Source organism: Fusarium oxysporum, chromosome I (assembly GCF_013085055.1).
Source record: "Fusarium oxysporum Fo47 chromosome I, complete sequence".
Lineage (NCBI taxonomy): Eukaryota > Fungi > Ascomycota > Sordariomycetes > Hypocreales > Nectriaceae > Fusarium > Fusarium oxysporum.
This window is the reverse complement of record NC_072840.1, coordinates 1,742,716-1,764,992: the sequence shown is the minus strand read 5'-3', so window position 1 is coordinate 1,764,992 and position 22,277 is coordinate 1,742,716. Positions and strand designations below refer to the sequence as shown.

General features: G+C 49.0%; 8 protein-coding genes across 8 annotated transcripts; 3 read left to right on the top strand and 5 right to left on the bottom strand.

The window, feature by feature from the left end:
* The first annotated feature begins 561 nt into the window (after positions 1–561).
* Positions 562–4,323, top strand: FOBCDRAFT_210667 (WD40-repeat-containing domain protein). Its single transcript, XM_031181134.3, has one exon. It carries the CDS (start codon positions 1,007–1,009, stop codon positions 4,064–4,066), a length of 3,060 nt encoding a protein of 1,019 aa, XP_031041902.1. The 5' UTR covers positions 562–1,006; the 3' UTR covers positions 4,067–4,323.
* Positions 4,324–4,687: 364 nt separating this feature from the next.
* Positions 4,688–8,182, top strand: FOBCDRAFT_255231 (uncharacterized protein; the record flags this gene model as incomplete). Its single annotated transcript, XM_031181133.3, has 2 exons — positions 4,688–4,723; positions 4,824–8,182. 2 exons carry the CDS (start codon positions 4,688–4,690, stop codon positions 7,989–7,991), a joined length of 3,204 nt encoding a protein of 1,067 aa, XP_031041901.3. The 3' UTR covers positions 7,992–8,182.
* On the bottom strand, positions 8,183–10,333 carry FOBCDRAFT_210664 (uncharacterized protein). The gene is made up of 3 exons (XM_054702711.2): positions 10,089–10,333; positions 9,379–10,034; positions 8,183–9,324 (listed from the first exon to the last, which is right to left on the bottom strand). The coding sequence occupies exons 2-3, from the start codon at positions 9,858–9,860 to the stop codon at positions 8,301–8,303; spliced, it is 1,506 nt and encodes a 501-aa protein (XP_054558686.1). The 5' UTR covers positions 9,861–10,034; positions 10,089–10,333; the 3' UTR covers positions 8,183–8,300.
* Positions 10,334–10,487: 154 nt separating this feature from the next.
* Positions 10,488–13,264, top strand: FOBCDRAFT_235203 (P-loop containing nucleoside triphosphate hydrolase protein; the record flags this gene model as incomplete). Its single annotated transcript, XM_031181131.3, has 2 exons — positions 10,488–13,161; positions 13,209–13,264. 2 exons carry the CDS (start codon positions 10,488–10,490, stop codon positions 13,262–13,264), a joined length of 2,730 nt encoding a protein of 909 aa, XP_031041899.3.
* A 110-nt stretch (positions 13,265–13,374) lies between these two features.
* FOBCDRAFT_1894 (uncharacterized protein) lies at positions 13,375–14,614 on the bottom strand. The gene is made up of 4 exons (XM_031181130.3): positions 14,521–14,614; positions 14,432–14,460; positions 13,877–14,381; positions 13,375–13,818 (listed from the first exon to the last, which is right to left on the bottom strand). The coding sequence occupies exons 1-4, from the start codon at positions 14,548–14,550 to the stop codon at positions 13,555–13,557; spliced, it is 828 nt and encodes a 275-aa protein (XP_031041898.3). The 5' UTR covers positions 14,551–14,614; the 3' UTR covers positions 13,375–13,554.
* Positions 14,615–14,913: 299 nt separating this feature from the next.
* FOBCDRAFT_246616 (uncharacterized protein) lies at positions 14,914–17,281 on the bottom strand. Its single transcript, XM_059610786.1, has 5 exons — positions 16,915–17,281; positions 16,776–16,861; positions 16,157–16,714; positions 15,825–16,105; positions 14,914–15,761 (listed from the first exon to the last, which is right to left on the bottom strand). Exons 1-5 carry the CDS (start codon positions 17,173–17,175, stop codon positions 15,223–15,225), a joined length of 1,725 nt encoding a protein of 574 aa, XP_059463794.1. The 5' UTR covers positions 17,176–17,281; the 3' UTR covers positions 14,914–15,222.
* Positions 17,282–18,599: 1,318 nt separating this feature from the next.
* Positions 18,600–19,716, bottom strand: FOBCDRAFT_210657 (uncharacterized protein). Its single transcript, XM_031181128.3, has one exon. The coding sequence runs from the start codon at positions 19,595–19,597 to the stop codon at positions 18,935–18,937; it is 663 nt and encodes a 220-aa protein (XP_031041896.2). The 5' UTR covers positions 19,598–19,716; the 3' UTR covers positions 18,600–18,934.
* Positions 19,717–20,057: 341 nt separating this feature from the next.
* On the bottom strand, positions 20,058–21,743 carry FOBCDRAFT_255226 (uncharacterized protein; the record flags this gene model as incomplete). Its single annotated transcript, XM_031181127.2, has 6 exons — positions 20,058–20,978; positions 21,034–21,101; positions 21,153–21,189; positions 21,239–21,417; positions 21,468–21,591; positions 21,645–21,743. The coding sequence occupies 6 exons, from the start codon at positions 21,741–21,743 to the stop codon at positions 20,058–20,060; spliced, it is 1,428 nt and encodes a 475-aa protein (XP_031041895.2).
* Positions 21,744–22,277: the final 534 nt, after the last annotated feature.

Here is a 22,277-nt window from a genome sequence, read left to right as displayed (position 1 = left end):
CAGTAGCTGAGAAATCACGATTATCGCGTAAACATAAGAGCTGGGAACGTATCCAGGGGTTTAACATCATTGTTACCAACAAAGACTCTGGGTTCAATATTTACCACCGTCCTGGCCTGAAGTGATTGTGAGGTGACAGCCACTAACGGGAGGGCTAGACGGCAAGGATCAAGCCGCCAAGAATCAGCTTGCTCAGACCATTGCCGATACCAAAGAACAGCCCGTGAGATAAACGTCAGGGACTTGGCTCTCATCAAAGCAACAAGGCCCCTGGACAACGAACAGACAAGGGTCCATGTAAACAACCCAGCAGAACAACTGTTAGGCGCCCACCGAGGACATGGAGTTTGGACTTGGTCTTTGATAGGTATGATTAGACTATGATATTGACGGGAAGGGAATGGCCTGGGGGTTGGGTTGAATGAGAGTCATCAGCATTCCATCCCACAAGCTGGTGCGAACCTTCTTTTCTCTTTCCTTTCCTCCTCACCAACCGCTTTCGTTGGGAGATCCAATGTTGCTATTATTTTCAATCTTCTTTGTCGCTCACTAACCAACTTTGCCAGTCATTGTAAGTTGCTAACTCGCTCTAAAGAGGTCGCTATCCCGACCTCTCCGCTACAGCAACTGACGCCTCATCCGCAGCCTTACATATTTCCATCTCTTGCTTTCTGAATCTCGCTGCCATTAGCCCCCGCAGGCCCGCAGCAGCTTCCCGACTTACACCGCCCGCCATCCACTTTTGCAAACATCATCCTGCTTCTGTTGCTCTTTTGTTCGTGGGCAATGGGAATTGGTTATTCATTCTTTAGTTCTACTGTTGCTCTTATATCATAAAGGAAATTTTTTCGGTGTTCTCGTCGCTCTTTCAAGCCTCGGTGCTTGCGCTTCTGATACTAGCACCACTTTCTGATACTTCACCATTACACCATCTAAATCCACACTAGACAATCTTCTCGACGACAAACCCACCAAAATAACATCATCAAGTGTCAATGGAGGAAACATGGCTGCGACACCTTCCAACGGTCGTTTGAAACTCACTCCTTCCAACTCTCCCTTTCTGGCTCGCCCTTCTAGATCCTCTAGGTCGCCTATGCGTGGTCGCGCACACGATGCCTCGAAGCTCTCCCTCCAGCGTGTCATTGGCACAACATGTTCCTCTCCAACAGGGTTCGATACTCTCCCGTCTGTCTTTGCATACATAGCTGGAGGTGCTGTTGTGGTGGTGGATGTTAATGGCGATAATCACACTCAACGTTTCTACCGAGCCCGACCGACCGCCGTCCCACTCTATTCCGTAGCAACCTTCCAAAACACACCCACGACTCCCTCGGGAACACCAAAGGCGAATGACAGTCGGGGACGTGTAGGCCCGCGGTTCCCTAACTCACCGCACACTTCGTCCGATTGGAACGAGTCTCCTAGCAATACCTGGACGAGTCGCGAGCGGATCAAGGCTGCAACATGCCTTGCGTTAAGCCGCGATGGAAAATATTTAGCTGTTGGCGAGACTGGATACTCCCCACGAGTTCTGGTTTTTAGCTTACATGATACTTCTTCTGACAGCCCTCTTATATCGATCAGCGAACATGCTTTTGGGGTCAATTGCGTTGCATGGTCTGCAGACACCCAATATCTTGCGTCTCTAGGAGCCGCCAACGACGGATTTCTCTATATCTGGAAGGTCGACCCTCGAACAGGCGCGGCTAGACTTTATAAACAAAACCGATGCACATCATATGTGAAAGACATGGTATGGATGGGCAATTCTCTCATCACATTTGGCGTCCGCCATGTCAAGATGTGGAAACCTGATGATGGCCCGACTATTTCGCCTACGAAGCAGAAGTTCTTCAGTGAACAGCCGGCCTCTACTCCCCCCTCTCAAAGAACCCTACCAGGGCGTAACATCCTGCTAGGGCCTCTCTTGGAGGATACTTTTACTTGCGCTGCTGTCGTTAAAAACTCTAGCCTCATCATTTGCTCGGAAACGGGTGGTGTATGTATCATGGCGGAGGACGACAGACAGATGAAATTGCAGAAGGTCCTTGGTTTGGACTTCTCCATCTCGACTATTGCTGTCAAGGACAATATTGCCTACGTTGGTGGTAGACATGGCCATTTTGCCGTGCTTGACATTGAAGCTGTTTTGGACGCTCAACCGCCGTCCGCATGTATAAAAGAGACTACCTTCTGCCCTACAGGACAAGTTGCCCTGGGTTTTCTGGCAAACAAGCTTGTCACCATTGACTCGCAACAGTCTATTGACATCTGGAGCTCAGACCATGTGCCTGGCAAGAACACCAAGGCGGTGGCCAGCATTCCTATCCCTGGTCATGGACAGTCTGTTACAGGCATACAGGTCCTGGAGCGACCAAATGATCTGAACGCTTCGTTTTTGACATGGACAGTTTCTGGGAATGTTTCCTTCTGGACATTGGAAGGTCAAGTCAAAGCCTCAATTGATGTACCAATTGGAATGACTGAACCAGAAAACGAACTGGACCCGGTCAATCAACTGACCTGCGCCCGTGCAACGAATGATGCTAAACTTCTTATTTCCGCCGATAGAATGGGTGTGTTACGAATGACGGACATCGCCACAAAAGAAGCCGTTTTAGACATCAAGGCACATACAGCCGATTGTCGATCCGTCAGTGTCTATGACAGGGATGGTAAATTTCTCATGGCGTCTTGTGGACGAGACAGAACTGCACAGCTCTTCCACCGGACTGCAGTCGGCTCCATTGAGCATTTTCAGACATTGGAATTCGCTGCGAAGGTCGTACAGGTTATGATTCCGTCCGAAGACAAGGTGCTAACCTGTTCATTTGACCGAACATTACAAATTTACGATATCATCACAAAAGAGGGCGATCCCGATTCAGTTGCCGCTATCCCTTCCAGAGTAATTTCTCTCCGAGCCTCGCCTAGCTCGATGGTTTTGGGTATGGGCCAAAGAACTGTCTTTGTCTCTTTACTAGATCGGTCTATTTGCCAATATGAACTCAACACGGGGCGTAAGATCTCTTGCTTCAAATGTCAAGACGAGACAAAAGGCGAGTCGGCTGTTCTTGACTCGCTCTGTTTTGGGCAATGGCCCCCCAAAGACCAAGACTTCCTCCTCGGAACATCCAACACAGACAAGTCCATTCGACTATACGATGCCCAGACAGGGAGCTTCTTGGACCGAGAATGGGGTCACACCGAAGCGATCAACGGTGTTTGCCTTATCGAAAATGATGATGGAAGCCGCAAGGTTGTGAGTGTTGCATCAGATGGAACAATGATGATATGGGGTCTGGATTTAAATGATTCTCTGCCTGGTTCCACGAGTAGAGAGCCGTCGCCCGCCAAGGACTCTGTATCAGGACGACCGCCACTTCGCAGGGTCTTGTCGAAGGCTGAGCTAGCTGAATTCCAACGACCTTCGCCAACATCTGGTCGGAGATCCCCACCCCGAACACTACAGCGGAGGACTTCGCGATTCAACCTGGCTGCTAGCGTCAGAACACCTACACAAGGGCTCCCAACAAGTCCTAGTAGCACATTGGCAGAAGATACGCCATCAAGACGACCTTCCGCTGACCCGCGGAATAGTCCCCCAGTGTCTCCAAAGGGAAAGGTTACCAGACGACCTTCTCTTCCAACTCTAGGCACAAGTGCACGCAAAAAGACATCCTCATCAAACTTGCGAGGCTTTGGCTCGTTAAATATGGCGACAGAACAAACCTGCCGTCAACTTAGATCATACAGGAAGAAGCTTGCTTCCTCAGAGCCGATTAGCCAAGAAAATCTGACAGAGCTAGATCAGGAGTTGCGACTGACGGCAGCAGCTCTTGGTGACCGGGCTATTCGGAGCAGAGCCATGAACGAGACGGTCCTCAGTGGTCTTCTGGATCAATACTCAGAGAGACTAGTCACATTACTGGACGAAAAGCTGCGTCTCAGCTACCAGCCAAGATCTCCAACTGAAAAGGATGGAGACAGTCGAGACGGAGATAGCCCAGATGAGGAGGCCAGGCGCAGTGTTAATGGATCCTCAAGTTCGCTTTCTCCTTAAGGTTTTGTCCTTGCCTGTTTATGGACTACTTTCTTTTTTTCTTGCTATACTTAAATTAAGAGGGCAACGGCGTTAAATGGTGGTGGATTTTATGGGATGGACGGTGGGGGAATAAGGCAAGCATCGAGTGTATCTTGCTGCCAAGTTCCAATATGATACCATGGGTCTGGAGTTTTACTGTTACTTTGTCAGGGATATAATAATCCTTTATCATAGCCAAAACCGGCACTTCTGGCCAACGCAATGGACGTGATCAGGCGCCCAAATACGCTTCTCACGTTAACCAACGAATCCAGGTGAAACTTTCGTAAAGTTGATATATTGCGTGGCCGGAAACCATATTTCTCGTTTTACATGATCGCTTGCCGCGCCTGTTGCGTGTTGGCGTTCAGGGGTATCACGTGCTGAGCCAGGCTTTAGCGTCAATGCAGCTTGGACGAACTCAGCCCAATTTTTCTTCCCTGCATCATCGAAATCAACCATCAATCAACATTATCGGCGATTTAAATCACGTGATATTCTAACAGACGGATCGCCCAGACGAGCAAAAAATTACTACACCATTGGTTCGACGATCGAGCGCGTTTCGCAACAAGAAGCCCAAGAAGCCCAACGCACCCGATGAAAGGCCTAGAGGTCGCCATAGACGGTTCTGGAGTCAGTGATTAAGGTTGCCTGTACGTGTTTGATTGATAGAACCCCGACCATGACGTAGCCGTACCTGTGTCGCGACAGACGCCTAACTAGAGTACCATAGACCGTGGCGCCAGTCCATCTTCTTGCTCGACGTGAAGGCCCCTTGGATAGCTGGCGAGGTGGACCGCGGGGCATGAATCAACCAGCCTTCCACACGCCCCTCGAGTCGCTGCTATTATTCCAGTCGTTGGTAGCCCAAGGATTCGACAATGGGGTCTTCGCGCGTATCTCTGAGCAACTCATCAACAACGCGCTAATCAAGGAGGGATCTACTTATGATCCCGCACGATTAAAACCTGATGCGCTTCAACATCTGTTTCTGCAACTCTTGGGGGATGAACTGAGGGGTGAGCATGAGAAGGCTGCGACCGACGATCCGACAACATCACCCAACTCGCGAAAACGAAAGCTCGGGAGCCCACCTTTGCCAACACTTAAGGAGATTTACGAACATGTTGACAAAATCCCTCTGCTTATGGATCGCCTATATGCGCGATATAAGGATAATACCGTCGCGCAAATTCGAGAGGATGAGCGGAGCTTTGAGACGTCCCAGAAGGAAATTCAAGCAATGGAGCGATTTGAACGAGAACGACGCGCTAGAGTCGCGAGCCAGAATGGGACACCCGTACTTGCTGCTCGTGATCAGAAGTCTTCCGTTGCGCCTAATGGGTCAACATCCTCACCTGCTATGGCAACAAGCTCGGCGGCACCCGTTCGAAGAGGTCCAACACAACAGACGCCTGTGATCCCACCCAAACCGCTTGTCCCTCACAACACACAACCAACAGTTGCACCGCCTAGCCACATGCCCACTGCAACGGCATCGATCCGACCTTCAACCTCACCAACTACGCCGAATTCTAGCGGATCGGTGCTTCAGCCTCCAGCAGGTGTCCCTCAGACAACACCACGACCATTACAGGCGCCACAACCTCTTAAGCAGAGTCCTACTCCTAGACCAGAGAACGGGGCCAAGCTGAAGGATGGCAATGCGGCTCCAGGAGCTGCTCTGAAGTGGGAGAAACCTTATCAACCACCACAGACAGCTACACCCCCTCCTCGACAGGTTCAATCACCCGTTGCCCAAGGACCAACAGCTCTCCCGCCAGCGCAGCAACAACAGCATCTACAACAACATCCCCAACAACAACACCCACAGCAGGTACCATCACAACAGCATTGGTACCCTCAACAAACTGCCCAATTCTCTCCCAAACCTGGTGCTCAACCATTATCTCATCCTCAAACGCCCCAGCAGGCTCGGCCACATCCTGTTGCTCCACAACCTCCCCAGACACAGTCTCAAGCTCAAACTCATCATCAACAACGCCCTCACCCTCCCCAGGTTATTCAGCCACCACCACCAACGCCGCCAGCTCCCCACACTCCTCGGGCTCAGCACGCTACGCCGACACAACATACTCAACAAATCCAAAGAATCCAAACGCCTACACACGCACAGCATGCTCAGGCTCAACAATCTTCGCAAACTCAACCTGTCACCCATGCTCAGCCTCAGTCTTTGCCACAACAGCATCAGCAGAAGCCACGGCCAAATTCCGCAAAACCAGGCCTGGCACCACCTCAGCATGCTGGTCAGCTAGCCCCTCCCTTACAGCCGGCACCTCCACGGCCAGTTGCAGAGTCGCCCGGAGGCCAAGCACCCCATGCCCGTCCGTCTTCCACGACGCCCGTGCCACATCCTCGCCCTATCCAGCCCCCCCAAGGGCAGACTCAGCAGGTCCGACAGATTGCCGCAGGCTCCCCAGCTCCTCTTACAGCAAGTGCAAGCTCCATTGCCCCTCCTCAGCAACGCTGGCCGCTTGGATATCAACCTCAACCTCCTCAGCATGGCTCACCCGTCAGCTCTCCTGTGCCATCGGCATCTAAAGCTGATAAGGCTCAATCATCGCAGTATGCTAATCAACCTCCACGACCTGGCGTTTTGGGCCACATCATTCGCCAGGCTCTAAATACCCCGGTCAAGAAGCTTGGGGTGCCATCGGCACCGCACACGCCCATCTCAGCAACACCCACTCACGTTACTCACGGGTTTGGAACAAAATGGGCTCCACATTCCACTCCGTCTACTCCCGGTCCTAGTCATATGAGCGTGGCACCTCAAAGTCCAGCCTTTGAGCCAGTCAGTCCTCCTCAAAAGCCCGCAACGTTACCGAGCTCTGCTGGGTCAACACCAAGGCCTTTAAGAAAGCAAGCACCCAAAGCAGCTTCGAAACTCGAACAGACCGTCTCTAAGTCTGCGCGCGGCCGGTCTGCCAGAGCCGGGCAGAAGGCTCGTGCAGTTAGTTCCACACCTTCTCTCACTCGATCCAGGCGAAGCCAGTCTATCCTCTCTCACACTGATGAGCCTGCGACTCAAACAAGTGAATCAGCACCCAAGATTAAGGATGAAGATGCTACACCTCGGCCCACCGAAGACACAGGCGATACTACCGCTGATGAGAGCGTCCCTGGTCGGCCTCAGATCATGACTCCTGGTAGTGTCTCTTCGCGCCTCCATAAAAGAAAAAGACAAGTTACACCGGTTAACCCGCCACCCGAGACGACTCAAGTCCTTTGGACGCGAGGTTTCACTAAAGTTTCGTCATCTGCTCTGGATCAGATTTCTAGCCACCGCGATGCGAACATGTTTGCCACCAGGCTTCGTGAGAAGGACGCGCCAAATTATCGCCAGATTGTGCTGCAGCCTCAAGATATAACATCCATCCGATCTGCTATCAAGCATGGGAATAAGGCGGCTGTCCAGGCTGCAGCCAGTCTTCCCGGCGGTGATCCTGGTACTGCGCACGTGTGGCTACCTATATCTGACGAGCTTGTTCCTCCAAAAGGCATTATCAACAGCGCCCAGCTTGAGCGCGAACTTGTCCACATGTTCTGCAACGCCATCATGTACAATGCTGACCCCGATCGCGGTCCTGGGCCTGGTTTTATGAAACGCTCTCAGGACGAGGAGGAGGAAGAAGAAGTAGTGGGCTACCGCCTCGACGAGAATGGCGTTGTAAAAAATACCCGCAGCATGTTTGTTGAGGTTGAGAAGCTCTTAGGTGATCTACGAAGTGCAGAAAAGGAGCGTAGCGCGCCTCCGCCTTCGGCTGTTCGTCCAGCTAGCGTCGCTACCCCCGCTGAGGAAACGGGCGACGACGAAGATGAGGGTGAACGTGAGACTGGAACAGCCAAAAGGCGTCGCATTGGAGCCCGGGGCTGATCGTCTTGATCTGCACCAATTTGAAAGATCACTATGTCTTCCTTTTGAATGTCGGCTTCATAAACTTCAAAGGGAAGCAGCATGTAATTTTTATTATTATTATTATTGTGTACAGCGTCTAGAATAGCTAGCCCCTTGATAATCACCAACCGATCCAGACTCATGTCACTTTGACTGAGGCCTCTTTCATGCGTAATTCATACCTTTATCATGGGTCGGTGACATGCCCGATCACACTGCGGTAAACTCCCTGCGCCTTTGCCAATATTCGAGTGTCATCATACCATCATCAGGTCGAAAGTGCCGGAATTATTCGAGCTTCGGAGCCCCTTGTGATGTGCTTGACCGATTACTATGTGCACCCTTCTTGGAACTTGCATCATCATCGGCAGGTCTCTTGCGAGGCCAGTCGGGGCATATATCAATGTTGTCCCTCGGAAACCACCACTCTAGAAACAGAAAAAAGAGGTAATCCACAACACAACAAAGACAGAAGAGCTTTCCAGCCCAGATACCACAACCATAGTAGCGCTTTAGACGATCTATAAGAGCAAAATTGCGTATACGGCTACCGTAGCCTGATGTATCAACACCATAGAATTCGTCCTCGGGGATGGTGCCCGAAATGCCGTCGTAGACGCGCTCCGTGCGCAGAGCGACATTTTGCCATGAGTACATCTTTTTGACTTGCTCGTGAAATTTCTCGGTACGAATCTTTCCGGCACGCATCGCACTGATGGCTTTGCTTGTGGCGAGGACAATATCGTCTTCTTCTGGTTTGGCGAATGTCGTCATATGCGAGGGGAGGACTTCTGGGATGCCGCCAACCTGTGTACACACGACATAAAGCCCGCAGCTGGCGGCTTCAACAATGACAGTTCCGAAAGCCTCAGTAAGAGATGGGTGGAGGTAGATGTGGCCTCGAACCATAACATCTCTAACTTCTTCGTGACGGATGGGACCGAGCATCTCGACACGATCCTGGAGCACGTTTGTTTCGATCATTTGTTCAAGGTCGATGGCTTTAGGGCCAGAGCCTGCAATGATAAAGCGGGTGTTTGGATGATTTTCCAACACACGTGGAATAGAGGCAATGAGGAGGTCAGTGCCTTTATTGTAGAACAAGCGCGAAATAACGACGATTGTGATGGTATCGCGAGGTCCGATACGCTGAGGTGGAGGATAGACAGGTCCTTCTGAGCCAAAAATCGTGGCCTGGGGAGACGGTGAGGCTGGGACGTCCTTGGGACGGAAATTTTCTGCAACAACAGCGTTTGGTATCACAGAGACCATTACTGGATCGAGTGATGCGCGAAGGACCGTGTTTTCCTTACTAAGACTCGTCATTAAATACTACTATAGTTCGTTCAATGAATTGCTATCTTACCATGTATGGCTGACACAAATGCTATGATCAACATCACTCAAAGTAAACTTGAGGAGCTTGTTTGTGAGAATTGTTCCAGCGTCGGCAAAGCCAAAGAGTGAATGATCTGTAAAAACAGTACGTAACCCCATGGTACGAGCATGCAAGATAGCTTCATGGCATAGACTGCTGAGGCTGCCATGGCCATGCACAATCTCGATGCGCTCACGAATGCAAATATTTCTGAAAATGGGGAAGAATGAAAAGACCGTTGGAAATGTTGCTGAACGATAGATGACGAGGAAAGGAACGTGATAGACCTTGACGCCGTTTGTGAGGTACCGCACGCCCTTCCGGTCGTCGTAGGCATGAGTTATGATGATGACTTTGTGGCCACGGTCGACAAGCTTCGTAGCGAGTTGGTAAATGTGAGACTCGATGCCTCCTGGTTGCGGGAAGAAGAAGTCGCTAACCATGGCGATATTGTACGTGCGGCGTGTCATGATGGCGGTTGAGGATGAAAAGGGGGATGCAGCATGACTGGAACCTTGATTGAGTGTGTACCGAGGTCAGCACTTGCTGAGGCTTATAACATTTGTGTTCAATTGAAGACGTTTGTTAGTATTGGTTATTGTGGATGAGATGTCTGTCGTATTCTCATCTTGTACTCCAAGCAACTACATACAGAGTAAGTTCAATGCTTGAGCGAGCTGAGCAGGGTGCGAGCATACCAGTGGAGTCGCTAGGTCGCTACCGACTTTAGGGTATTACAAAGGAAAGAGTAGTGCCTCTACTAATTGCGTAATATCAACGGTATTTTCAAGATATCTCATATATCATATTGGTAATGAAAAGAAGATATCAATTAAAGAAGGTAAACTTTTAAACAAGATATTCCAAACACTGAAGCCACCTCTGCACCAGCTTGGGCTGTTCTGAGAGGAGCATAAGACTAACCTGTTTCGCTCAAGCGTTTCCTCCACTGCGCCCCAATAAGCGGATCAATTTATAATTTTAGCGGTGTAAGACGGCAGAACCTCAATAAGACCAAGAACTACCCAAAATTTTGGGAATTGAAAGCACTTCGGGCCCCTCCATCGCGATTGATTCTACACAGCATTTTCGAGAAAATGTACCCCAGATATGTCCCTCACTCGAAGGGTGGAAGCAACTCGAATGCTTCTCCTCCTCACTCGTCATCAAAAACTACAAACAGCACTGCTCCTACTCCTGCAACGAATGCCTTTAGTTTTTCGCGATACGTCCCTCCGAGCGCAAAGCCCATACCTCAATCCATGCACATAGAGACTCCTCAAGTTCAATACTTTGATGACACACCACCGAAAAATATCAAGCGCAAATTAGATACTTCAGATGAGAGCAAAGGAACACCAGGTCCTGATAGCAAGAAGCCCAAGACAGAAGAGCCAACTACACAAAAGGATGGAGAAGATGCGCCGAAAAAAAAGAAGAAGGTCAGAAGAGGCAAGCGAAGAACTGGAGCTGCCAATGATGAACGCGACGATGACGACATCAAGCCCGCGCAAGAGGCTCCCGAGGTCAAATCCAAGGAAGCAGACGCAACGCCCGAAGAGAGCCAGACTTTGGACGAAGATTCTGCAAAGGACAAGGAAAAGCCGAAACGAGATGTGAAGGAAAAGAAAGAGAAGAGAAAGAGGAAGTCAAAGAATGAAGAGCGAGAATCAGAAGTTCCTCACAGACCTGCTCCCGAGGACGAAGATCGCAACGAGGATGTATCCATGATCGACGCGGCAGAACCCATCGAAGAGGTCGAGAATATCCCTGAACCTACCGAACCAGCAGCAGACGAGGAAGATAAAAGACAAAAGCGCAGGGAAAGGAAAAAGAAGGAGAAGGAAACTGAGCCAGCAGAGGAACAAGAAGATGAACTGCAGACAAACCAGCGCCACAAGACGGTCATGAGCAAGCTAGAGAAGTCTCTTAAGCTTGCCAGTGAGCTGCCCGCGGACGAACGGGATGAAGAGGATCAGGGTGAACTACACGGCCTCGAACCTTTGCCTCAACCAGAGCCGATTAGCTCTCTGACGACCTCAAAGCCGAACTACAAGATTCTACCCTCTTGGCTCGAGGATCCTATCCGTGTTTCTCAAGACACACGCACACCCTTCGCTGAACTGGATATCATACCCAAGGCTTGTCGAGTATTAGAGGAGAAGGGATTCCGAGATGCCTTCGCTGTGCAGACTGCCGCAATCCCTCTCCTGCTGCCAACAAGCAAGCAACGCGGAGACGTGCTTATATCTGCCGCGACCGGTTCCGGTAAGACACTGGCTTATGCCCTGCCTGTTGTACGAGATATCAGTCAAGGATGTCTCACGAGGCTGCGAGCGCTAGTAGTGCTACCAACACGTGAACTGGTTAAGCAAGCTCAAGAGACCTTTGAACTATGCGCTAGGGCATTCGATGGTGGTGATCGAAAAAGAGTGCGAGTGGGCATCTCCATTGGTAGCCAGTCGCTTGAGGTCGAGCAGAAAGCCTTCATGGATCAGGAGCTTCGATATGACCCTGATACATACAAGAAGCTAAAAGAGGAGACACAACGTCGAAACCAGCTGAAGTGGGGCCTTTCGGCGTCAGAAAATCTCCAAGATCTTGACATGGAGGACACAGACCCTCGATTAAGCCACATGAACGGGTATGTGGTTGATTACCTTTCCAAAATAGATGTTCTGATATGCACTCCTGGACGACTGGTTGAGCATATGGAACAAACAAGGGGCTTCAACCTGGATTACGTTCGATGGCTGGTAGTTGATGAGGCGGATAAGCTACTTGCTCAGAGCTTCCAAGGCTGGCTTGACCTCGTTATGGAAAAGTTCCGGATCAATAAGTTTACCGCACGAGACTTCCATGAGATGGACTTTTCTGGTGTTCGTAAGGTCATTCTGAGTGCCACGCTCACAAGAGATCTGAGTCTTCTCAACCAATTGGGTCTGCAAAGACCACGACTGATTGTTCTGGAGAACGATGGCGATATCCAGATTGCTGAGCATTCTCTGCCCGTATCGTTGAAAGAGCATGCAATTAGAGTGCACGACACAAATCTCAAACCCCTCTACTTGCTTGATCTACTCCGCAGTCAGGACATGCTTATGGCAAGCCCGAACAAAGACGAAGAGGAACCCAAAGCCGAAGAAGCTGAAGATTCGGCTACTAGTTCTGACTCAAGCTCCAGTTCTGACTCCGATGCTACTTCTGACACAAGCTCGGACACATCTTCTGACTCGGATTCTGACACAGAGACCAATGCCAAACTCAAGGTCTCGGGACGCACACTCAAGTCTCACATCCCTGTTTCTCTTATCTTCACAAAGTCCAACGAATCTGCACTTCGTTTGTCACGACTACTCGCCCTGTTGGACCCCTCCTTGGCAGACCACATTGGCACACTCACGTCAACCACACCAACACACATCCGTCGCAAGACTCTCCGGGCCTTCTCTACTGCCTCGTCTCCCATTCGCCTCCTCATCGCCTCCGACCTTGTCGCTCGTGGTATCGATCTTCCCAGCCTTGACCACGTAATCAACTACGACCTACCGCCTAGTGTGGCCGGCTATGTTCACCGAGTTGGTCGAACAGCTCGAGCTGGAAGGTCAGGATGTGCATGGACACTCGTTGGCGATGATGAGAGTGGTTGGTTCTGGGGCAAGATTGCCAAGGGCGCTGGAGTCAAGAGAGCTCAAAAGGTTGAGCGAACAAGGATTGAGGAAATCGATGAAAAGAGAGTGGAAGAGTATGAGGCTGCTTTGGAGAAGCTGGGTAAGGAAGCAGGAAGGTAACCGATCATATGCTATAGACACCACTAGATGCCAGCACTGCGGGTTGCCTTACGGCTTATATGTCAGAATATGGACATATCTGAGATATCTAATTTTCGATACCCACCAAGACTTATATCTTGTGACGATCCCGTTCCTATTCGATTTGACTGGTGATCTATTGCTGACTGCCTAACACAAGGGCTGATTGTGAGCTACATGGGCCTTGATGACAGATAGGCAGGCTGTCAAAGGATATATATTACGACGCTACACACCCCTAATCACAGTCGGCAGCAAGCCAGAAGCCAGGCGTCTACCCATTTAACTCGTGCCCTTCATTGACGCTTCATATTTTGGCCCTCGAATTCGGTTGTACTTTCATGCCGTAAACTTAATCCTCGGTCCAGTTGTTCCGTTCGATAACGGCCGATGGCACGACTCTGGGACCCGATTCATTCTCATGTACACTCCCGTAACCCGGTGATGATCTCTCTGGACGCTCAGGGGCAGTCTCTTCTTCCTCGATGACATCCCTCTCCCTGTCGATCAGTAAAGGGCGGCGGCCATCGCGATGTTGTTCTGATTGTCCACGGTCATGGTTTCGCCAGTTACTCAACCAGCTGGAATCCTTTTTGGTTAGGAGGAGTCCGAGTATCTTGACTTGATATCAGTATCTGAATCCTTACGGAGCTGGAATTTCGGTTTCAGCATACCTGGATTAGCCCGACGACGAGGACGACAGAGAGGTCCAACAATGACAGTTTCTGTAAGGCTCCTGACCAAGGCTCACGACAGGGACTTCTTCTTCCATATGTTTCAGCACAGTTGCTGGGCGCTGTATTTGGAAAAGGATAGGCTCGGTCTCGGATTGAGTTCAGACCACAGCAGTCAAACGCATCCTGAATATATCGTATACTTCGTGCATCATGAGCACGAAACATACCCATCCACTTCTTATCGAGCATGCATCCCATCATCTCCGACGGCACTGCGCGCTCTAGAAGTAGTGTTGCCAGGATAGTGGTGATAAGAGCTTGAAGGACCTGGACAATCAAAGGAGCAAGCTTAGCTACGCCGCTAGAAGACGACTTAGTAGTACGGCGAATACTAGGATAGAAAGCTGTGTTAAGAAACCCTAGAACCGGGAGAACCACTGTAAGAATTGACAGAGTTGGCGAGATCGCGAGTGAGAGATTTGAACTGCGGACGTGGACAATTCTATACAAGAGTCAGACTTCACCTGCTAATGCGACCAAACTGAGACTTACATTGCCATTACGAGTAGCACAAGGCTAAGCTAAGAAAGTTGGTCAGTCATAGATTATTAAAGCTCCGGTGTACCCGATAGTTGCCTTACTATCAAATATAGAACTGTGAGGTAAATCATGTTGTTGTTCCTCGTACTCGAGCAGCTAAATCCAAGGGGAAGAATGGCTATGAGTATTAAGTTGAAAAGAAGAATTTACAGGATGATGTTCTTGAGACTGTGTCTGATCAATGAAGAAGGCCTTCCCCGCCTATATGCGGGAGGCCTACCGGCGGAGACTGTTCCAGAAATGATGAATGTATCTCTTATCTTACCTCCCAAACCTTACTGTACTGTGTCATGAATGTTATTCATATGCAAGTCAGGTGTATGCACAGACGGTGATTGATTGCCTTGTCTTTTGCCGATACTGAGGGATGCTTCACCTACAGCTGAAGTATCTAATGTTGCACAAAGGAATATTTTTCAACACAACTAGCTCCGTAGTACATACAACATTGCGAAAATGATAAATTTACATCCTCCTTACGCTCTCACATAGGAGATAGGGTTCAGATATCCGTTTTCCTCTGATGTTGGCATGACTGCCATAGCGAATGTGAAATTTCGCGAGGTCGGGCACCTTGCGAAAGAAAGCGCCAATACCATATAAGAGAGACTAAATAGAAGTAAGATGAGAGTGAGTGATTGGCTTCTTGTCATAAAGGAACATAGAAAGGACATAAACAGGATATGAAAAACATGAAAGAAGGTCCGGACTGACGGAGACAGCTCATGATATAAGTCCAGGTGTTAGTAATACCCGCCATTATTTGGAAAGCTAAAATCAATGCTACTTGGCATCACGGCTGCCTTGTAGTCGACTTGTTGGTATGCTGCATCGTCTCCCAGAGACGTGGCCGAGCTGTCACTGGCTTGATATGCGTCTGAGGAATCCGTGGACTCATTCATATCTAACGTTGCCGAGTTGTTCAGCATAGCCCCGTCGTCTATGGCTTGAAAGTCGAAAGGCTGCTCTCCCAAGTCTTCTGGGGCAAATGAATAATAGTCCAAGCAGGAGTAAAGCCCAAAATCGTCAGCTGCTGTGGACGTCTCCTCTGGACTGAGTCCCGGGAAAGGAAGCTTATCTGCAATTATGCGTGGCAGCTCTTGCAGACGTTCCATGACAGTCACCTTCATTTGAGGTTCCCAGTCGGTGAATGCATCTTCTACTGCCATGGCTACTTGGTGTTGAATTGCTGGCTTTGCCTTGATCCAGTAGTCACGCCATTCGTCAGGGTTTTCGACCTTGACGGCTGGCGCCCGAGTGGTTAAGAGTGAAGGATCATAATCTTGGAATATGACTCAGTCTTTGTCTATTTTAGGGTGTGTTTGGAATAGATCCTGTAACTTACAAGGTGAAGGAATGTCAGGAGAATCAGGCTTGACATCAAATAGAGCACAATACCACTCCCTCCACTTCTCAACAGGGTTCATCCTCACTCTTATTTTCAGTTTCTTTGCTTGTTCCTCGTCGTAGCCATCCAGGAGGTTTCGTTGAAGGCTGCTTGTCTCTTTTACTGGGCACGGCGTCGTCATCCGTTGATGCTTCTTCAGATCTTTCTCATCGTCAAACCGGCGAAGGCATCGATTGCATTGATGCGGAGACAGACTATGTCTTCGCTCGAGATGTTCCCTAGATGTAACTGTCAGTAAATTGCCTTGATAAGGGGTAGGTTTGACTCACTTTACTCGGCCGATTTCAAACCACCCCGGACCACAACATGTTCTCTCAGTGCCGAATCTCTTGGGGTCCCTTTGATGGTAAGGACAAGCAAACCGAGGGCGAGAGTCGTCCTTTGTGGTTTTTGTCCTCTTGTTGTCCTTCTTTCTACGGAACTTGTCGTCTCCTTCTTCCTCATTCTCACTTTCGTCTCTACCACTTTGACCTTTGGATCTCTTCTGGCCAGCTGACTGGGGTATGTGTTTTCCTGCCTGGAAAGCACGCGAAGTATGTGATCCGGAAGTATGCTCACACTCTTCCTCGAGTGCTTCCAGTCTTCTTTCAACACATTCCGAGATTGCAGCCATCAAATTATCAACGATGTTCTGTTTACGCCGTCTCAGTTCTTTGTTGATGCAATAGTCCAGGTAGGCCGCCGACGGGTTCGTGGGCTCGACGTCGGATTGATTGGGATCGGCGGCTTGCACTTCAACACTGTGAGGGAAGGGCACGTTGAGAAGCTTTTCACACTTTTCTATGGCCTCGCGACGGATTCTTGCAGCGGGTGAGTTGTCTTGACCGCTTCTTAGGTCGTGTTAGTGGCCTCATCATGAAGATGGACTTTGATATGACGATGACTTACTGAGCGCCAGGCGAACCTCGACGGCCCTGACCGCTCTCCTGGTCGTTGCTGGCCCGGGGCTTATTTGATCCACCACTTGAAGGGTTCTGGAAGCACAGTCAGTATATGCCCAACTATTTGAAGCGAGAGTGTGTGATACTTGTTGAGAGTGGTGGCTCTGAGTGGGTTCGGGTGATGCGGAAGACCTCTTGTTTCTAGTTACAAAGACTTGTTCTTCCGAATCTTGCTGAGGCATATCCGATCGCTGGTAAACCAGACGACGGTGTTGAATCAATGAGGAGAAGTTGAATTGATGGCAGAGTTTTGTGAACCGTTTCTTTCCAGCAAGGTATCGGTTTGCGAAGGCGTAGCGTCTATGTTGCAAGGAGAATTGACTTGCTTTGTCCACCACAGAGGGCATTATCAAAAGTTGGCTGATCGATTCATTTGCATATTTAGTTCTAGCTCAGTTGATGTGTGGACTTGGTTGTTGCAAATAAATAGAGTTCAAAGGGGTTTGAGTGAAATTCTGCCTGATATCGAAGAGAAAATGTCTCAAAACAATCTTCATTGTACGAAAACCTGGCGGACGCAAAGACGGGGAGTGTGAGGGTTAAATAGTTGGTGAGAGCCTCACGATAGTCCTTTTACATTCAATCTCCCGCAATTGCGAACTCCGCAAAGCCGGGCGTGGCTTCTCCGAGTGAGATCACACACTGATAGGACTCATCTGAGGGCTGAAATTATATTGGATGACAACCATCCAAAAGCTTCGTGAATGGCCAGGAGGAGTGATCTCGCGGGCACCAGTGGGCTATCGAGTACGTTGACTTTCATGCAGGTAAGTCTAGTATGTATGTCATGTTACATGTATGACTTACTTGTCAACACATCAAACCGATTCTACGAATCGAAAGCCTCAATTTGGCGTCAGTTGTAAACAAGGCGATGCCGTTTTGGGTTTCTTCAGCGCCTATCAATATTCTGCCGCAGGTGAGGCGACAGCATAATGGTTCGCAAACTTCCACAAAGCAATCCAAGTGGTTGTTCACGACGCGACCCCCGCGCTGAAATGCGGCTATCAAGTGAATTCTGCAGATAAAGCATGTCAGATGCACAGCAGTTTGGTCTATTCGGGACACCGAATCTCGGATGCCTCGCACGGAGGAAATTCGAGTACCACGTATGGGCTCGGAAAGTGAGCATTTACTCGGCAAGCTGAATATCTAATGGAGTTGATTTACAGTGACAAGGTGTAGGGGCATCGAGAAGAAAACGCCCTGTATCATTTGCCACTTTTGTAACGAGTACGGATCCATAGCCGATGCTGAAAATTCAGATACATGCAACAGCATCTTATAAGACGTCTCATTTATTGGTATCACACTGGTGATTTGTAGTCATTCTACCAAATATATACATACAGCCTTATCACAGACTTATCAAGAGCCCTTTTCTACTCTCTCGAAACTTTCTTATACTCTTCCTAACGACACCTGCGTTCCTTGAAGGAGGGTCAAGATATCTCGAACTCCCATTACCAGTTTACGCAAAAGGAATCACATTATCCCATTGATGCATAGGAGACGTAGCGCTGCACTGCAAGACACCTCAAAGCTCTCTAGCTGTATAACCTGAAAGTAATTGTCTCCAAGTCATATTTGCAGGTCTGACCGTTTGGGTTCTAATTAACAGGGGGCTGGGTCTGCAGAAGATCTTCTATTGATTCAAAAGAGCATCCTCTTCGTTGCGGAAGGTGGTCAGTGATAGGCGCTTCTAACGATATCGAAACCAGATACTTGTGGATGACATGCCGCAAAATAATAGAAAATATAGCCAGAAAACAGGAAGAAACCCGAGAATAGGATTATTGTGCTAGTATGTCTTTGAAAGCCTTGAGGCGGTCTATCGATTACCCTTAACATCTCTCGTCATCTTCTCTATTTCTAGCTGTGTGTAATCGATCATGGCAACGATACGTCCTGCTTTCGTACCACTTGAAATCCCTTCATCCATAGTTTATGCATCACATCATGATAGTAACCACTCTTGTGCTTGCCAGATTCACACCAAGTCAAAGGAGCATCAGAGTTTCCAACTAACATTCATCCATACAATGCCACCGCCCGCGTTTCGACACTTTATAGAGGTGTACTCTTTCTAAACTCGCCGTATCCATATCACTGAGACTTGCCACTCTTATCTTGCTTCCGTGCCACAATGCCATCCACACGCTTGAAGGCAGGGAACCCCTCAAAGAAGCAGTTGCAGAGCCAAAGCCACCACTGTCCAGAGAATCTCTCAACGCCGTGCCTCTGAAGCTTCCTGTCAAAGAAGAAGCATTCAACAAGATGGATACCGATGACGGGCCAAAAGATGGCGTTGACAAGCCAGTGGAAGAAGGTCGCGCCTCCAGGGAACCCTTCGTTCAACAGCTCCCAGATGCGAGTGCCAGGCTGTACCCACGGCAGTGTCCCAGCGCAGAAGAAGTAGAAAAGAACTGATCCTGTGACAAAAATGCCGAAACCCTCTGGGGGTGTGTAGGCTGTGATAATGACGTCGCTAAGACCCAGTCCTTCACGGGCTGTGTTGGCCATTTCGATGATGCGGTCCTTGACCTCGGCCCAGCTGGAGAGAGGAGGCGAGAAAGGGACAAAGTGCTCTCTTCCATCATTTGACTTGATAGTCATACCGTTGAGACCAGTATCCTTGAGCACGGGTGAGGATGCAGCTGAGGCAGAGAGATGGGCATAATGACGGAGATAATAGGAGATTTCTCGGGTGTGATCCTTGTTCATATGCGACACGATGCGGTTCTTGCGAGCATCATCGGCAGAGGCCATTTTGTTTTATTTTTGTCGATGTCAGATGTTATAAATTCCTCTGTTGGGTCACTGTGGTCTTCGTTTAGATGCAGCTTCGCTGAGTGTTTGAAGCAGATAGGAGCGTTGAGTCGGAGTCGGTGGGTGTGAAGTTGAAAGTGGAGCCCAACTATTTGCCAAAACTCGGTTTCCGAGGCCATAAAGAGACAAGGATAGTTACATGTGAATAAATTGAAAAAACAGAACGTCCATAATTGTGAAGAAAGTACAATCATCGAAATATGACCCAAGTACCTGATAGACACATCGAACTTTGTGGCATTGCCGTTCTTATTTGTGTTGTAATTGGCCGTCATCGCGTAAGTTATATTTTCTCTGCCGCGAGCTCTTACTGTTTTGTTGGAGTATGAAACTGCAATCTGGTCGAAATTTGTTTGATGAAGAATTACTATTCATTATTGATTTTTAAGTTCATTAATCGTTAGGCAGCCTCTATATTCTCTCTTGCTGATCCCTTCTCCGCGTCCCATCCACTGTCGTGCACATGCCTAATCGTCCTCGTTCGGACCTGGATACCAATCATGCCCGTCAATTGGGAGATCATAGAAAACCTCTGGCCTCCTTGAATTTCTGTTCTGACGTTTCCGTAAGTTTTGTCTCCCAGCTGTAAGTTCGACTCGACTGGTTTCTTCGGCCGTCCCCTTGCCAAGATCCCGAACAACCCCCTCTGACATAGACTCGGCCTCGGCATCTTCGTATCGGTTGACGGTGTTTCCGGCATATTGGTCTCTTCTGTTATCTGTGGCAGGTGGTTGGTCTCTTCCACATCCCTCGGAGGCACCGGATCTGTAAAGGACTGCCATATAGGCAGGCATGCCCATATAATCAAGATCGAAATTTCAACGTCCATCCAAACGATTCGTTCGTGATATCTCCAAACTGGTTGCGCCGTCTTGAAGAAAGAGATCAGAAGGTGCAGTCGAAAACTGGATACAGCCAGACCGAATGCTCCCAACGCAATTGCGATAGCGTTTTGCAACCAAGATGTCGTGTCATTTGCAATTCGACTAAAGATCAGGTGAGAAAGCATAGCAAGGAGCGCCAGGTTTAGGAATATGTCGATCGAGGAAGCCGCATATGCAAGTGAGTCCTGAGCCAAGCAACCTCCTGTTTCCTCATCTCTTCCATTTGGTTCCCAACCTTCCCAGGCGAATGCAATTGGTGAACATCGGAATACTCTCAATAGGGCCAGAGCAATCGAAGAGAGGATGGTGAGTAAAAGGGTCGCGGCTGTGATCACTATGTATCTGCCAGAAAACGATGTGCGTAGGCATACGAGAAGGATCGCGACTCTAAGTAGACACGAGCAGGCAAGCTCGAAGATGTCGGCCATGAAAACAAGCTAGGTAGTTCAATGTTAACATACTGGGATTCAAAACTGCACCTTGCAAACAAACCTTTAATCCGTCTGTAACGTATTCTGGAACCGCATTCCATAAGATTGTATCTCCTGTCACAGAGTGGGCTAAGGAGGTTGGTAAGCACAAGCGCATATTCATTCAGCGATGCGACTTACCAAAGTGAATCAGAGTTGCAAAGACAGTGTATAACAACTAAAAGCTGGTTAGGTTTGATGATCTGTGATACCGGGTACCAACTTACTCCACAAACTACCATTACATAGTCATCCAGAGAAAGACTCTCGTACGTAACCCAGCTCGAATACAGCCTAAGCCAAGGAGAGATCCATGCTGGTATCTCTGCAACTAACAGAACATAGTGATTATGCCGGTTGTCTTTTGGCTTGTTGTCACAGGCATTGGCATAGATCTTTGCGATATCTAGAGCTTGTTAGTTCTATCCCATTTGTGTTTCAGAATGATTGGCGCACCGAATCTTTCGAAATCGCGGCATTTGTCTGCGAAGCAGTCATCTAGCTCCTGCTTGACATTCCCGTTGTTGCACATATCAACGGCTTCGAAATCCGAGTTATCATACTTTTCAAGACATGAGATCTTCAAGTCATTGTTAGTACGAGCGCAAAACTGCATCCAAACCTCAGACTCACAGTACAACGGGGTAGACTCTTGAAGAGTTCAGGTCTGTCAGCGCCAAACACTCCAGCAGCGAGTGCTAACGAGCAGATCGCCCAAGATGTGAGCTTCATACCCGTCCAGTAGCATCAGGGCTGGTGATGTTGAAGAAGTGAACACAAATAGAGGAATGACAGGATGCTCAAATATTGCAAGACATGGGTTACCCTAACTATCATATATATAAACCCCCAGATCTACGTAGGCAAGGGGCTTCATCCGAGTTAGGTAGGCATGAAGACCGCATCCAGCTGTAACAAGACTAGTACTAGCCCTGTACGTTCTTACATCCCGGTTTTTATATGAAGCCCCCTGTGCATACAACATGGATAAGGCGCATCCAGCATTGAGGATCGTCTCAAAATAGCGGAAATGATCTTACACGGGCCGCTGGGAGGATTAGCTGCAATGCTATTTACATCGGTTCCTTGATCTGTGACTTTATCGAGATTTAATTCGGATATTCCGGTCTGATTGTTGAGCTCACCTCCTCGCTCCCGTAAGAAAGTGAAACTTGTGGTAAATGCATTGACACCTCCTTAGCCCGTACCCTATCGGACTAATGCACGACATAGCAAACACGCGGCTTCAATAGCTCTTAAATCAAC